This window comes from Berkeleyomyces rouxiae (assembly GCF_048999995.1).
Source record: "Berkeleyomyces rouxiae strain 22BRR77 chromosome Unknown BrBRR77_ptg000012l, whole genome shotgun sequence".
Taxonomy (NCBI): domain Eukaryota; kingdom Fungi; phylum Ascomycota; class Sordariomycetes; order Microascales; family Ceratocystidaceae; genus Berkeleyomyces; species Berkeleyomyces rouxiae.
The window spans coordinates 2,698,562-2,713,485 of record NW_027396502.1 but is presented as its reverse complement, the minus strand read 5'-3'; the positions used below and the strand labels follow the sequence as shown (position 1 = coordinate 2,713,485).

Here is a 14,924-nt window from a genome sequence, read left to right as displayed (position 1 = left end):
GGGCGAGCAGCACAGTAGGTGCTTTAGCTGCCTTGGCGGCCAGCCAGGTGGCCCCGCGCTTGGTGCCTATCAACTTCTGGAAGAAGCTGCGGGACACCCACTGTGGGTTCCGGGGGCAGACCTAAACATGCTCTGGGGCGGTCTCCGATCCGCAAAGGGGGCAGGAGAGCACGGCGTCCTCATGTTCGAAGCGGCGATGGTAGGCCGCAAAGTCGCCATGGCCGGACAGAGCAGTCAGCACTGCGCGGGCGAGCTTGCGATCGGTCTTGTCAAGGAGACTTAACCAAGCCTTCTTGGGGGTTCAACTGGGCGGTGCAGATGGGGTCTGATGTCGCGCCCCTCCTCTGCCCACCAGGCGCGGAAAGCAGAGTCGAGACGGGAGCGGAAGTAGTGGCGGGCCCAGGAGAGCGACATGCCGTCCAGCCAGGTGTTTGTCCTGGCCCCTAGCTTTGCTTGCTCATCTGCGAGCTCATTGCCCGCGATGTCGGAGTGGCCCGGGACCCAAATAGCCTCTACCTCGGGTGGGCCGTCGGGCCAGGGCCTTGGTCGCGGCCGCTCTGGGTGCGGTCTGATCCAGCTTGCGCAGATCATCTGGGCGCGCCTCAAATACTGCTCGGAGGTGCCCGGCTTGGCGTAGCGAGACGTGAGCCGGTTCACTGCGGCGAGATTGTCGGAGCAGATCCAGACCTTGCGGCACTGTGGCTTCTCCCATGAGAGGAGGGAAGGTTGAAAAGCTTGGTTGGCGAGTATTCTTTTTTTTTTACCTGTCTGCGTGCGAGCGATTCTCGGCGTACGGCAAAAAAAGAAAAACACGGCACGTGACTCCGGCTGACGGAGCGGAAGCCGGGAGTGATCGGCAAAAGCTGAACCGAGGCGGACTTGAACCGCCGACCTTTTGTGTCCATCCATTCGGGAATGAGTGTTAGACAAACGTGATAACCAACTACACCATCGGTCCTTTGATTATTGATCTTGCGGTGCCGTATTTATGTCTAAAAATGGAAAAAAGAAACATTTCTTCAACGTTGTATGGCTGCCCGTCGTATTGCTGCGAAATAACAGTAGCTAGACGTAAAAGAATAAAAACCAGTTGTATGGCTACGAGATAACAGTAGATCGACTTGATAACGTTCAAGCAACTAATCAATTAGTTAAACTAACGAAGCTTATAGTGGCGTGGGGACCACTAGCTCATAGGGACTTGTGAATGGTTCGCCATCCTGAACTCATAGAAACTATGCGGCGTGACAAGTGGAGAGCATGAAGTCTCTGTCCGGTAACCAATTCGGCGTCGTTTGCTTCTAGCGACTTTTGTACAAGATGGGGAATAGTTTTGTGAATCTAAGGGTGCATCGTAATATTTCTTTTGAGTTTGGGTCAAGGAAGAAATATTACCATGTAGCCCAATGATTCAATATCGCCGTGTGAAGTGTCTAGGGTATATTCGTAATTTAGCTTCAAGTAAGCTACTTGTAGGTTCCAAAAGGCAGTGAATGTGGTGAACGGCACTTTGGATGAAGTTGAAGTTATCTATTAAGGTCTATCACTTATGGCTACCTCCTGGACAGCCGCGCGCTACTTATACTTCTGAATAAAGGGGCTGTTAGATTAGGGCATTCCCTTTAATCATATTTGTCGTCTGCGGTGTTTAGGATAAGTTGTAGGGTTGTGTAGTCACGTGATAGGGGTTATGGTGATGGTCTTGGGATCATCATTTTACACTCCCCTGGCAAGCATGGTGAGCCCTTCAGTGAAGTCTTCGAATGCTTGTCCCGTCAATGGCTTGGTCAAGCCATCTGCCAGCATCCGTCCTGTAGGTATGTACTCCACTCGCAGTTTGTTGCGCGAACATTGTTCTCGGACGAAGAGATAGTGCATCTCTATGTGACGGATGCGTCCAAGACTTTGTCCACCATTCGCTAGGGCATTGGCACCTTGGTTATCCCCGTAGATCAGTTGGGTAGATTCCTGTCCTCGACTTCTGACGGTTTGTTCGTATGTGTCTGGTAGAAGTGTTGGTGCGTGTAGGAATCTCGCGATTTTGGCTAGGTACTCGGACTCCTTGGCTGCCTGAGACAATGCTATGAATTCTGCATTGGTCGTGGAAGTTGTCAGACATTTCTGACGTTTGCTCTTCCAGCTTATGGGGGCACCAGCGGACATGAATATGTATCCTGTGGTGGAGTATCGTTCATCCCATTCGGCTCCGAAGTTTGCGTCTGAGTATCCAAGTAATCTGGGGCCTTGTTCTGATGGGGTCCCGTATGTCAATGCTCTAGCAGGGTGTGAGCGTAGGTATCTGAGGATGTGTTTGGCACTTGACATGTGTCGGTCGGTGGGAGCATGCATGAATTGGCAGTGTTTGCTCACCGCGAAGGCTATGTCAGGACGTGTCATGGTAGCCAGATAGTTGAGTTTACCCATAAGTTTCTGGTACTCTGTGACATCGCATAGTGCTTCGTGATCCTGTCTCGGGCGCAGATCGCATTCCTCAGTCACTGGTGAATTTACCGGTCGTCGTCGGTTGTCAATGAAATCATAGTCGTGGAGAATTTCTTCGACGTATGGTTGTTGGGATATTGTCAGTGTTCGCTTTTCTTGATCTCGTCGAACTACCATCCCCAGGAATCGGCTCACTGGACCTAAGTGTTTGAACTTGAACCGATTGTTCAGTTTCATGTGGTACCAGTCTATCGCTGCCGTCTTCCCTATCACCAGTATGTCATCTACATAAAGTAGGACTATGAGTTGCTTGTCTGGGTTGTAGAACAAGCATGGGTCTACTTCTGATATGACGAAACCTACACTCCGGAAATATTCGCTCGCAGTGTTGTACCATTCTCGTGAGGCCTGTTTGAGTCCATATATGGCCTTGTTGAGTTTTAGTACTTGTCCTTTGGGAATATTCCTGAGACCTGGCGGTGGGTGCATGTAGATGGTTTCATGGAGGTCCGCTTCAGTGAATGCATTGTTAATGTCAAAGTGTTGACATTCAAGACCAGTCTGTGCCACCAGCGATAGGCAGAATCGCAGTGTTGCCATGTTGACCGTGGGTGCAAATGTTTCGAAAAAATCAATCCCTTCCAGTTGTTTGAAGCCATGAGCACATAATCGGCTTTTGAAGAGTGCGATGGTGTGGTCGGGATTGTGTTTTGTTTTGTACGCCCAGGTGCTCGTCAAAATGTTGCTGTTCTTGCCTGGATGTGGTACTACATCCCAAGTGCAGTTGGCAATCAGCTGCGTTAACTCCCGCTCATTCGCCTCTACCCAGAAGGGTCCCCATTTGGAGTCATTGACGGCTTCCCAATAGTTCTTGGGTTGTGGGACTTCCACCGGGTAGTTCGGGATCGCCATTGTTATCGCCGATGCATTGGCGGTCAACACAAATTCGATGTCGATCGGGCCAAGATTCACCTTCTTGTGATGGGGTGACGTCGGTGGAGTTATCTCTGTATCGTTAATGGTTCGCTTCTGACTGATGATAGGATTGGTTTGATATGTTGGACCATTATCGGATGTGTCGGGTCTGGACAAGGTCGCAGGGTTGATCTGTTGAGTTGGCTCCCCTATTTCCTCAACCGTGGTTGTTGTTCCGGGATCGATCGGGTCCGGGAGCTCCCCTCTTTCTTCAGGCTTTAGGTTGGGAATGTCTTCCAGCATGACTTCTTGTTGGGGCTGCATGTCCTCGTCAGCGGGCCGTTCGGTCACAATAGTGTCTGATGAGGTGCTGTTGTCTTTCTCAGCTTCCGATTTCATCTTGTCGGTTGTTGCGGAGCCTAGCTCAACGTTCTCATTCCTAGTACTGTTTTCAATGCGCTCAACGATTAGTTCTTCCAACGATGAACCTTTCTCAATTGGAATCGGAGCAGGTGGTTCGTTTTCTGGTTCATTGGTGGTAGGCTTCGGTGCGCTGTTCTCTTTTCTGGGACGGCCAACTGGTCGGCGAGCAGGGGGTGTGTTGCTCGATCCTAGACCTGTATTGCGAGTGGGCAAGTTGAGGTGCACTGTGTCTCCAGCTGGTATTTCTTGTCTGAAGGAGACCTTGTGTGCCTTGATCACATGCTGTCGGTCTGGTGCCCATACTAGGAAATGCTTGTCGGTGTGGTCAGAGTATCCTACGAAGACGACTTCTCTCGCGTGGTGCATGTTCTTGTGCTTTGTGCCTGTTGGTAGTGATTCATACTCCATCAACGAGAAGGCTTTGCAGCCAAAAACGCGTAAGTGTTTGGTGTCTGTAGGTTTGTCTGTGAAGGCTTGGTACCGAGATTTTGAGCGGTCATGTGGTGGGGAGAACGTGTTGTACGTGTGTGTCGCTGCTGCCATGGCCATGAACCAGAATTCATTGGGTAGTTTGGACCATGTGAGCATTGCGTTCCCAGCCTCCTGGATGGTTCTATTCGCTCTTTCGGCTAGTCCGTTCTGAGAAGAGTGATGGGGAACCGTGTGTTGATTGTCAATTGAATATTCTTGGTTCCATTCCAGAGTAGTCGAGACGAGTTCTCGTGCGTTGTCACACCGAATTGCCTTTAGTTTGTGGCCGGATTGCAGCTCCGCCTGTGTTCGCCATCTGTTCAGGCTGTCTCGTGCTTCGGATCTTTCTTTCAGTTCATAGATCCAGTGCATTCGAGTGGCGCTGTCTACTATCACCAACGCGTATCGCCCATTGTTAAGTGACGGTGGGAATGGTCCCATGATGTCGGCAGATACCAGTTGTAAAGGTTCGCATGCTGGTTTGCTGTATTTGTTGCGCTTGTCAGTCATCTTGGTGAGTGTGCAAGCGTCGCAGTCGTCCATCGTCATCTTTGATTCGCGTAAGAAATGGCCGAGTCTCCCATGCTCAAGCTCTTGCTCCTCGGTGACGGCATTAAGCACAGCAATCTTGTTATTTCTCGAAGCAGTTTCGTCTACTTCGTACAGATTGTCGGCAGGGTTGTGTTGGCCAGTGAGTCGGACCTGGTCATCTTTATCTGTGACAACAACTTGTTTGTCGTCAAACGTGACTTTGTGTCCACTTTGGCATAGTGTGCTGACGGATATAAGGTTCTCGGTGATTTGGGGCACAATGAGCACATCTTTCAAGGGTAATTGCAATGGTTTATTATCTCTATCACTACTACGAACTGTTGTGTTGCCCACCTGGTTGGCCTTCAGGTTGCTTGACGCAGTCTTGACGACAACCGGCCGTGTGGTTTTTAGTGACCTGAGATTTTGGTTAGCGGTCATGTGCCTACTAGCTCCAGAGTCAACTAACCAGCGGGACTTACCAGTTGTAGGTGTTAGAGATTCATTGCAGCGCGAGTTGGGATGGTGGTAATCATCGCAAGTCGAGCAAGGAGGGTATTGACGCTCAGCATCGCGGTTGTGGTTAGGTCTGCGACGTTGGCCCTTTGCTGAGCGGGTCTCGACGGCACTGTTGGCTGCAACAGTGGGTGCCGGAGTTTTCGCCACGTGAGAGCTGGGGGCACCATGGCGGCTGGGTACATTTCTGAATTCATCTGTAATGAATTTGTCGAGTATGTCTTCGGCCGAAGCGTATGGAGTACTTCTCACGTACTGTATCGCGTGGTCGTAGCGTACTGGGTCGATCACCAATGAGATTCGACGCAGTAACTCTTTGTCATTGTGTATCTTGTCCGCCAATGGATCATAGTATTGCAACTGCGCTCTCACGCAGTTGATGTTTGCCCAGATGTTGGAAAACTTGGGGACCGGGTTGATGCTTGTCAGCTGGGTTTTGAGGTGTTCCTCCACGGCTCTGTCAAACTTGCTGAAATAATCTTCAAGCTTTTGCATGAGCCGCTCGGAACTCTCAGACGCAAATGTGAGTTTTTGCGTGTTGTTCAATGTGGATAGGACAGTGTGATATAATCGACTGTCAGTAACACCACAAGGAGCACAGCCTTCAGCGAATCTGGGTCCCGGTCTCACGTTTACTACCGGCAGGGAGTTGTGCATCAGGGTGTGGTTCAGAGTCTGAAGCCATTGTCGATAGTTTTCGTGTGTTGGGCTGGGGACACTGGTAGCCATCACAATGGACTGTGGCGGCGGAAAAATCTGGGGGATGCTGGAAATTTCTTTCCGCATGTCCTCAAAGTTGTTGAGTGGGCTGCCAGTGTTGTTTGCCATGTTTCTCAAATCTGGGGTTCTTGGGGTGCTGGTTTAAAGATTGGTAAAACGGGTTTGGAATGTAAATAAGAGGCTCATAACCTGTAGGTTCCAAAAGGCAGTGAATGTGGTGAACGGCACTTTGGATGAAGTTGAAGTTATCTATTAAGGTCTATCACTTATGGCTACCTCCTGGACAGCCGCGCGCTACTTATACTTCTGAATAAAGGGGCTGTTAGATTAGGGCATTCCCTTTAATCATATTTGTCGTCTGCGGTGTTTAGGATAAGTTGTAGGGTTGTGTAGTCACGTGATAGGGGTTATGGTGATGGTCTTGGGATCATCATTTTACACTACTCGAGAAAGCGGGGATGGGAAGATCCCCGAAGGCAGACATTTGGTTGCATAGACCCGGGGAGAAATCCTCAATAGTAGGTTTATTGGTCCAAGTTTCTGTTTTTCTTGCTTTCAAAAGTACTTAGAACATCGGGGTTCTGACAGAGAAATCGGAATGGTTGTGGCAAAGTCAAGTTACCCTACTTGACCGCCAAATTGACGTTCTCATCAATATCAATCACGTTGATGGGCTTGCAAACGGGACTATACGTACTAGAACAGTTGATTCAATCTCCTGTGGTTAGCCTTTGCGGGGGAGTTGACGGCGCTAACCCATGACGTAAATGCCACTATCAATTTCGCCAATTTTGAAATGATACCCATTTGTGCAACGGACGAGTTCCGTAGACCAACCATGTCGACTAGAAACCCTGAAAATGTGTAGTGCCTATTGCCTTTCTTCGCCACATTTTTGAGACTGTGTGGGGACCTTTTTCGTCTAGCTTCTTGTTTATTGCCAGAAACGGCCAAGGCCTGCCCACATGGGCTATACTACGTGTTGTTGAGTCTTTCATCAAGTCATAAAGTTTCAGGCATACAGTAATAAAACCCAAATCAATAGTTGGTTCTTCAATCAGCAAGACAAACTTCCCCACACTATAGAGCCTCCCCCCGCATTTCAAGGGGGGCTCACTGTCTCACAAAAGTATAGTTACAGCAAGAAATCGCCAAGAATCTACGTTACACAAGAACTCACAACACACCCAACTACCACTTATTTGTAATTCCTGTATGCAGCTTCCTCCCATGAATTTTCCAGGTGAAAACCCAGTCTAGCCTTCTAATGAGATTTCGAGCATCTAATGGTGATCAGTCTGCACGTGGTTCCTTTGCTGCGCCACCGAGGTTGACATTCCATCAAATGGACTTGATCAAATGAGCGGCCAAGCAGCATGTATTCGTTAATCTTGAGACTAGCTAGCCATGATTTGCCACAACACCAATATCTATATCTCAAGCCAAAACCACTGCGCCAACTTGACGCCATGAAGGGCCAAAACAGGCAACGTAAACTCTAACCATTCCACCTTTTTGTCAATTTATCGAATGGCCTCGATGAAGCTAGATAGAAAGGGTCTATTCGTGGCGAAACACGCCCCGAGAGAATCACAAAAATCCCTGTATTCTCATCGCTTGAACAGTTTGTAGCGACTTGTATAAGCTAGAGTGCTATCTCTAGCATTTAGCAAAGTTTGAGAAAAATATAAAAATCGCCGTCTGCCCCCTCGTTTCTGCTGCTTCATTCTTTCCATCTATGCTTCTCAGCACCCCATCCTCCTTCACTGATACCTCACCTTCATATATAACCAACTACACATATTTCATATTCTTCCATATTCATTTGATCGTTTATCGTTACTCTACTTTCAAAATGAATCGTCTAAAGTTCTCCCGCATCTTGAAAACCAAGGGCATTTTATATCTGGCCCGCTCGCTGTTTGGCTTACTTGCCACGGGCTTGATCATATGCATCGGCTTGTTCACCTTGGGTAAAATAGCTAGCGGAGTCTATAAGCCTGTTCACCTCGAGAACTCTGAAATCGGAAAATACTTGAAAGACCCCTCAGCTTCTACACTTGTCGCGGCTGGAATCGACCCAGACTTGCCAACCCCACCGGACCCCAACACACTCGGCAACAGCTCTTCCGTATTCTCGCCTCCTATTGCTCGCCGCTCCTTGAACCCCTCAGTCAATGCTGACGTCACAACTCACGATTTCCACAACACTACTACCGCCCACGAAGTTTCAGACAAAGAGTGGACTAGAATTATGCAAGATTCGAAGTCAAGTAACTCTCATCTGGGGCTAGAGACATGGAATGCAATACCCAAAATGTCTGGTATTCATGATCGATCTGGCAATAACGCTTTCACCATTTACGATACCGATATTCTAGCCTTCGGCCCAGAGCCCGACTCGCCACAATACCTTCTGACTTACAAAGATACCCCCCTCATCAATCTTGAGCCCATTATCCATGAAATCGAAACACTCAGCTTTGACGGACTGGACACTCTTCGTGTAAAGTTCGTCAATGAGACTAGTCTTTCTATCGCTAGTAAGAACTGGCATATGGCCAAGTCTTCCGATAATGTTCTTTTGATGACCCCCTCCGATACGATTGGCGCTGGCCGAGCTTTCTTCCAGGTACAAAAGATGAACACAGACTGGACTGCGACTTCCATGACATTCTCGACTACTCCTGCGACCATTGATGACTTTACCGACTACGAGTATGTCATGGATTCTGGTAGCAGTTTCCAAGACTTCGATGGCCCATACATGGAACACATTTTAAGAAAGCGTGAATACGACGACAGACCCTGGAAGACAAAGCTAGTCCACTTCGCCTTCACGAACGAAAACGCCGTTGGCTTCTCCAGTCCAAACGTCGAATTGGGCATCAAATGCTCCACCTGTTCATTCTCGGGTGCATTGTCCTTTTCTATCAGGGGAGGAAAGCACAAAGGTATCGACGTGAAGGTCTCTACCTCTGACGTACAGGCTACTGTGCTTATCGAGGCCTACGTCGCCGGCCACCTATTGAAGGGCGCTACCAGAGATATCAATGTGCTTAGTATACCATCTCAGACTATCACTATCCCTAACATTGGAACGGTGCAATTTGAGGTGGGAAATTACATTGGTTACCTTATTGATGACCTAGCTGCATCTGGCCGCCTACGCTTTGGAGCAAGAATGACTATCCCCAACTCGGACAGGGTGATTGGCCACATCGAGAAGAACCCTTTCCATAATAGTCTCGATGCATCCTTTGACCGACCGAAATTAGAGGTCTACCGACCTATGCTTGCCGGTAACCTCGACGCCTCAGGCCATGTTTACCATGGCGTGAAGATGAAGTTCGCGGTAACCCCCCAATACGTACCGGTCTCTATAACCGCTGACCTCGATTGGAAAATTCCAAGATTTAACTTGGAAGCTCACACACAAATCTCGACTAAGTGTGACCTCTGCGGCCCTGGAAAGTACGCCATCAAAGGCCGGGCCTTCCTTGACACCGTGGCAACCGCAAGCATCACACCAAAGTTTGCAGACGTCCCGATCTCCTGGCTTGTCTTTGCTTCCAATACCGCAACAGCTGTCCTAGACCTTACCAACTTCTGCGTGGCAAGTGGTCCGTCATGCAAAGAGGACTGGAAAGAGCTCGCGCCACCCAAGAAGCATGACAGCATGCCTAAAGAGGGCGGCATCAAGAAAATTGTCCCTAACGAGTGGTTCCGGTACATCCAGACCCGCAGAACCGTCGCCGATCTTGTGCCCATACCCCCGCCAACTCCTGACGATGTTGACGATTTTGCTGACTTGGTTTGGTTTTCGAATGGAGTAGGAAGGTCCAGCCATTATGGATATGACTGGGGAGTGATAAGTGGCGAGACTTATGATGATGAGGACGAGGACTGAGATGTTTTAAATTTGGAAGGGGAAATTTGAAATTTGAAATTGGGTTTTTGATTTTTGATTTTTGAGCTTTTGTTTCGTTTTTTGTGTTGTATCTTTGATTTTAAATCCCCAAAAAAAGTTCGTGCTTTAATTCTGTTTTTTTGTGATGAGTTGTTTGGATTTTTGCTCATGTGGGTGAAACAAAAATTGACTTTTTAACTAGTAGCTATTTGTGGTATTGGCATATGGACACTGAGAGGGCGGCTTCCGAACGAAAATGCATGGGACTCAACATGTTGATCTACTCGGACGGCTTGATGCCTGAAGATGGACCCACAAGATGGCGAAATGTCAACACGCAGAGGGGGTTTCTACATGACGGAAAGATCCAGCTCACTGGGCTTCATTCACAAAGTGTACGATGCCGAGGGAGTGAGTGACCTTGAAGAAATTCAACGCCACCCTCCAATGTGCAGTCCCTCGCCTCTCAGACAACATGTACAGTTAGTTGCCATAAGTTCGTCCCCACTTTGAAAAACTTAGCGAAATTCTTAACACCGTGGTAATCATCACTTCAACTTGAACCACGACAGCTTTTCAACAAAATAACTTCGGAACGCCTTTTTTGTGACATTACATGCTCCAATCACTAGAGAAGCCAGAATTATATTTCCGGAAGCAAAAAAAGCGATGGTTGCGCTTTCACAGGAAGAAACATCAGCAATGTCCATTGCGAAGAAGGCTCAGATAAACCACAAGACTTCACCCGTATACTTCAAACCGCCAACAAAACTTCCACGCCGAAGGCCAAGCTCCAATATGGATATCCACAGAGGCGCAATTCATTCAACAGTCGATCTATCATGTTACCTTTCAATATTGAACGCCTAATCGCGTAGGAACCCCTTCGGAAAACCTAGACCGTTCCGACCCCCGAGAAACCGACCAACTTGATATTTCTTTATATTACACGGGCAAATAGAAAGATTTTTAAATCAAAGACATGCTACTAATAGAAAAATGATCAGGATACATGGACATCAAGCTTGAATCAAATATATCAGCATATTCATTGAGTTATGGCGTCTCAGAGTTCGGGCAAGTTTCGTGATTCTAGTTGATTATCACTATCAAATACCACGAACCTCTTCCAGGCTTCATAACCTTTTTCGTCGAAACATTGGGAGAATTCTGAAGAGATGGATTTATGCGGAAGGCTTTATTCTCCAAAATGCCGTGAATAATTCAGATGGTAGAGTTGAACTCCGTCGTTGCATCGAGAAAATATAGATAGAGATTTTACAGCCTCTGATTTTGAGGCGAATCACCTCATTAGAAAAAGGATCGTAAATCTGCCCCTAGCCTTGAGTTAGTATACCACATCTTGCAGAGTAGAAGCAGAGCTTGAATTTCGTATAAAGAACATACGAATTGAATTTCATATGATTGAGAAGATTCTACACAAGGATGCATCATCATCCAACCCCATGGTGGTTTGGTCACTAGTGGGGACAAACTTGTGGCAACTTACTGTATGTACAGCATTCTAGGCAATCAAGAAACCTATAACTGTCTTCTTCCAAGCTCTAACCCGCCAGGCTCTAGTCAAACGCAGAGATTCAAATTCTGACGTCCCTCAAGTATATGGCCCCACCGACAGTTTTGGCCAGACGTCAGTGAAGGTTGTGCCAAACCGATCTGGGTCTCTGGCCACATGGGAATAGAAGGCAATGGAAAGGCTAGTAAATCTATGAATATTTTGCCGGCAGCATCGATGAGTCTGAAAATGGTTGCTCGAATTTGATGTCACAATTGAGGATATGAGGCAAGCTCGGATGGTAACACGAGATTTGGTGAATTGAATTCGTTTTGGCGTGGATATTTCTCGCGAATCCAACATTTCCCCCTTTGCTAACCCGAACCCTGCACTTTACGTCACGTGCTCTCGGTTTTGTCCTACACCAATCAGAAAAGTCAAGCTTGGAGGCCTACGGCCATACGATCACCACCCCTGCTAGGTTTTGTTTTAGCACCAAACAGGGGCGGGCTTAATAGACAATAAAGAGGGAGGTCCCGAGATCGTGTTGTGCACAGCCCCTCTTTTGACGCTTGGCCTTTCGTCATAGATAGAAAGCCGTCGAGCCTGAAACTTTCATGTCGCGAAAATACCGTGAATTGTGATTTCTTGATATTTCTCATTTTCCTCCTGCAGCATATTCACTTCCTTGTATTGACGACAGAACCATCCTCACATCACCTCAGCCATGACCGACCGTCAGAAAATCCTTGAAACCAATCGGTCCATCCGGACCATCAAGCAGGTTCGTCGACGTCATTCCGCATGGCTTTGTCTCCGAGCGGAGCACTCGGCAGATTCCCAAAACTGGGAAGAGTTTCTCTCATAGCTAGTTACTGATAACATGCCCGCCTACAGGAACTCGAGAACCTACTTGGCCACGGTGCCATCACCGAGTCTACATTTGATACCTTATCTAACCTCCTGCCTGCCGAGGGCTCTATTCGCGCCGGTGCCTCCAGCACTTCCTCGACACCAGCGCCTGCCGCCACTCCCGCTGCCGACCAGTCTCATGCTCCCCCGGCGTACAACCAGACTCCCGCCCCCGAAGTACCGCCAACTCGCGACGCTGCACCCCCGGCACAACCCCCGTCGGGTCGCCCGGTGCTCTCCACTGCGCGTGCGCTGTACCCCTATGTCGGCGGCGGTGACGCCCGCGACCTAGCCTTCAACAAGGACGATCGCATTGACGTCTACGAGCACATGAACCCCGACTGGTGGATGGGCCGCAACCATCGCACAGGCGCCGAAGGCATCTTCCCTGCCAACTACGTTCTTGTTGAGGAGCAAAAGGCGCCTGTCCCCGCGCCTGGGTTCTATGGCCAACAGCCCATGTATGCGCCGCAGCCGTATGGCTACCATCAGCCTCAGCAGGGCTACTACGGCCAACCGCCTCAGCAGCAGCCGGGCCCTGCAGCACCAGCCAACCCTTACAATGAGCCCAACCCGATTGTAGCGGTGTCAGAAGGAAACAAAACCGAAGCCAACAAGGCCGAGGGCGGTGGCATGGGGTCAAAGATAGAAGAGGGCGGCAAGAAGTTTGGCAAGAAGTGAGTTTTTATCCCCAATCATGCTCTGACTATTGGCTTCAGCATACAGCGCATCCTTGTTCTTTAGATTCTAGAATACTAACCGATTGCATCTCATAGGCTCGGAAACGCCGCTATTTTTGGTGCTGGTGCCACCATTGGTTCCAACATTGTCAACTCAATCTTCTAGAGTCGCTGTTGCAAGTTCTTTTGTTTGCAGTTTGGCCGTTAAGGTGTTAACATTCAGTTTCTAGAGTGTGCGTAACTATCTGATTGATCTTGTCTCGTTATGTCTTATCTGTTACGGTCATATCTATTCAGCATTTTGTATTGCTTCGCCTGTACACGGTTTTCTACAGTATTCTAGGCTTACTTGTATATAGCTATGTACATGTCTCGTCTATAGCCCGATAGCAAGGCTCATATTTACACTCGACAACACACATAATACTGTTCTCATAACTGATATTTCACATCGATCCGAGTGTGACAGCACGGATACAAAATTAACCCTAGCTTCGGCGGGCTAGGGTTCACGATAATTGAAAATATCATTGAGTCGAGCCTGCCAGTTCAGCCAGTGATGCTCAAAGGTTTAGTAGCTACTCTGTGAAAATGTGAGTGAATAAGCTCTATCTAAGTCTAGCTATGCGGATGGTTGCTGGGATATGCTTACGATTGGACATGTGTATGAAGGAGTAACAAACAATAAGAGAAGCTTCACTAAATGAATACGATTGAAAATGGCAATCTCGAGTTGGTGATCGCTCTACCTACTAAAGACCGAATTAGTAATTATCGATTCAAAGTGCTAACTGGCTACATGAAGGGGATACTGTAGAGCGAACCAAGCATGTGGTTGGATGATATGGAAGTTACACAAACGTTTGAGTTACAATCTATAACAGAGAACAGTGTTTATAGGCACCCGTGGTTGAAGACACTCACTATTCATTCGCTGACAGGCAGGAATAATACTGTGATGGCTAGATTGAGAAGCAGCCTTTGGATACTTCATCGACCTGTTGTACTACTACTAGTATAGATAAGACCCACTTGTTGCTCCATGACAATGAGGCTTAAGAGCTCTGGCCTTTGTGCTGAATCCTTGATAACGGCTCCCGTGATTATTTTTGGTGTTTTTGAGAATGCGTATAGAGTGTACTGTCTTCCTCCGGCGTTAGACTGCCTGGCGCCAGGCTGGAGTTATCCATATGCCTGAACATCGTGAGGCGCCTCAAATGCCTGAGCAAGGTGTCCTCCGGCTCCGCGCGATCAAGAGACCTCTATGCGCTTAACAGAGTGAGGGCAGGCAAGCCCTGAATTCAACAAAAGAAGAAGAAGACACACACACTGCTAATTCACAAAATTATAAATACCCCCGAAATTATCTTGAGGCATGCAGATTTTCCTTGTTTCCTTTCTCTCGATTCTTGGTGGGTTCGAGTTTGATGCTTTAGTTATCGTTGTCATACACCTAAACTCCCCCAAACATCATCATTTTTCGACGCGCTTCATTCTTCTTTCGCATTAACTACTTTTCTCAGCTTCCCCTCCACCTATTACTCGTTTAATTTCGCTTTCATTGTGCAAGTTTAGGTGAGTTGTTGATGAATGAGCATGCGGCCATGTTGCATCATCACGAAGCTGTATCTATCGACACTAACCACCCTTTGTAGCCTCCTGGCTAGGCTTGCCTTTTCGACTACACCTATTTGACAGAATAGCCTTTCCATCTGCTCTACTGTGTCCTTGTGAATATCCATCGGGTAGAACCATCATGTGAGCTATGTTGTCGTTGATGAAAGTTCGTGTAACTCCATCGCTAACATGTCATCCTCCATTTGCAGAATTTGCCAGGTGGAAAAAGCCTAGTAGCTTCAAATAAGGGACTCCCCTGTTGCTGGAAATC

General features: G+C 48.0%; 3 protein-coding genes across 3 annotated transcripts; 2 read left to right on the top strand and 1 right to left on the bottom strand.

Moving 5' to 3' along the window:
- Positions 1-1,716: 1,716 nt before the first annotated feature.
- Positions 1,717-6,126, bottom strand: BROUX77_008078 (uncharacterized protein; the record flags this gene model as incomplete). The annotated part of the gene is made up of 2 exons (XM_073753243.1): positions 1,717-5,200; positions 5,252-6,126. The coding sequence occupies 2 exons, from the start codon at positions 6,124-6,126 to the stop codon at positions 1,717-1,719; spliced, it is 4,359 nt and encodes a 1,452-aa protein (XP_073602371.1).
- A 1,747-nt stretch (positions 6,127-7,873) lies between these two features.
- On the top strand, positions 7,874-9,928 carry BROUX77_008077 (uncharacterized protein; the record flags this gene model as incomplete). Its single annotated transcript, XM_073753242.1, has 1 exon — positions 7,874-9,928. The coding sequence occupies one exon, from the start codon at positions 7,874-7,876 to the stop codon at positions 9,926-9,928; it is 2,055 nt and encodes a 684-aa protein (XP_073602370.1).
- Positions 9,929-12,171: 2,243 nt separating this feature from the next.
- Positions 12,172-13,202, top strand: BROUX77_008076 (uncharacterized protein; the record flags this gene model as incomplete). The annotated part of the gene is made up of 3 exons (XM_073753241.1): positions 12,172-12,228; positions 12,342-13,033; positions 13,133-13,202. The coding sequence occupies 3 exons, from the start codon at positions 12,172-12,174 to the stop codon at positions 13,200-13,202; spliced, it is 819 nt and encodes a 272-aa protein (XP_073602369.1).
- Positions 13,203-14,924: the final 1,722 nt, after the last annotated feature.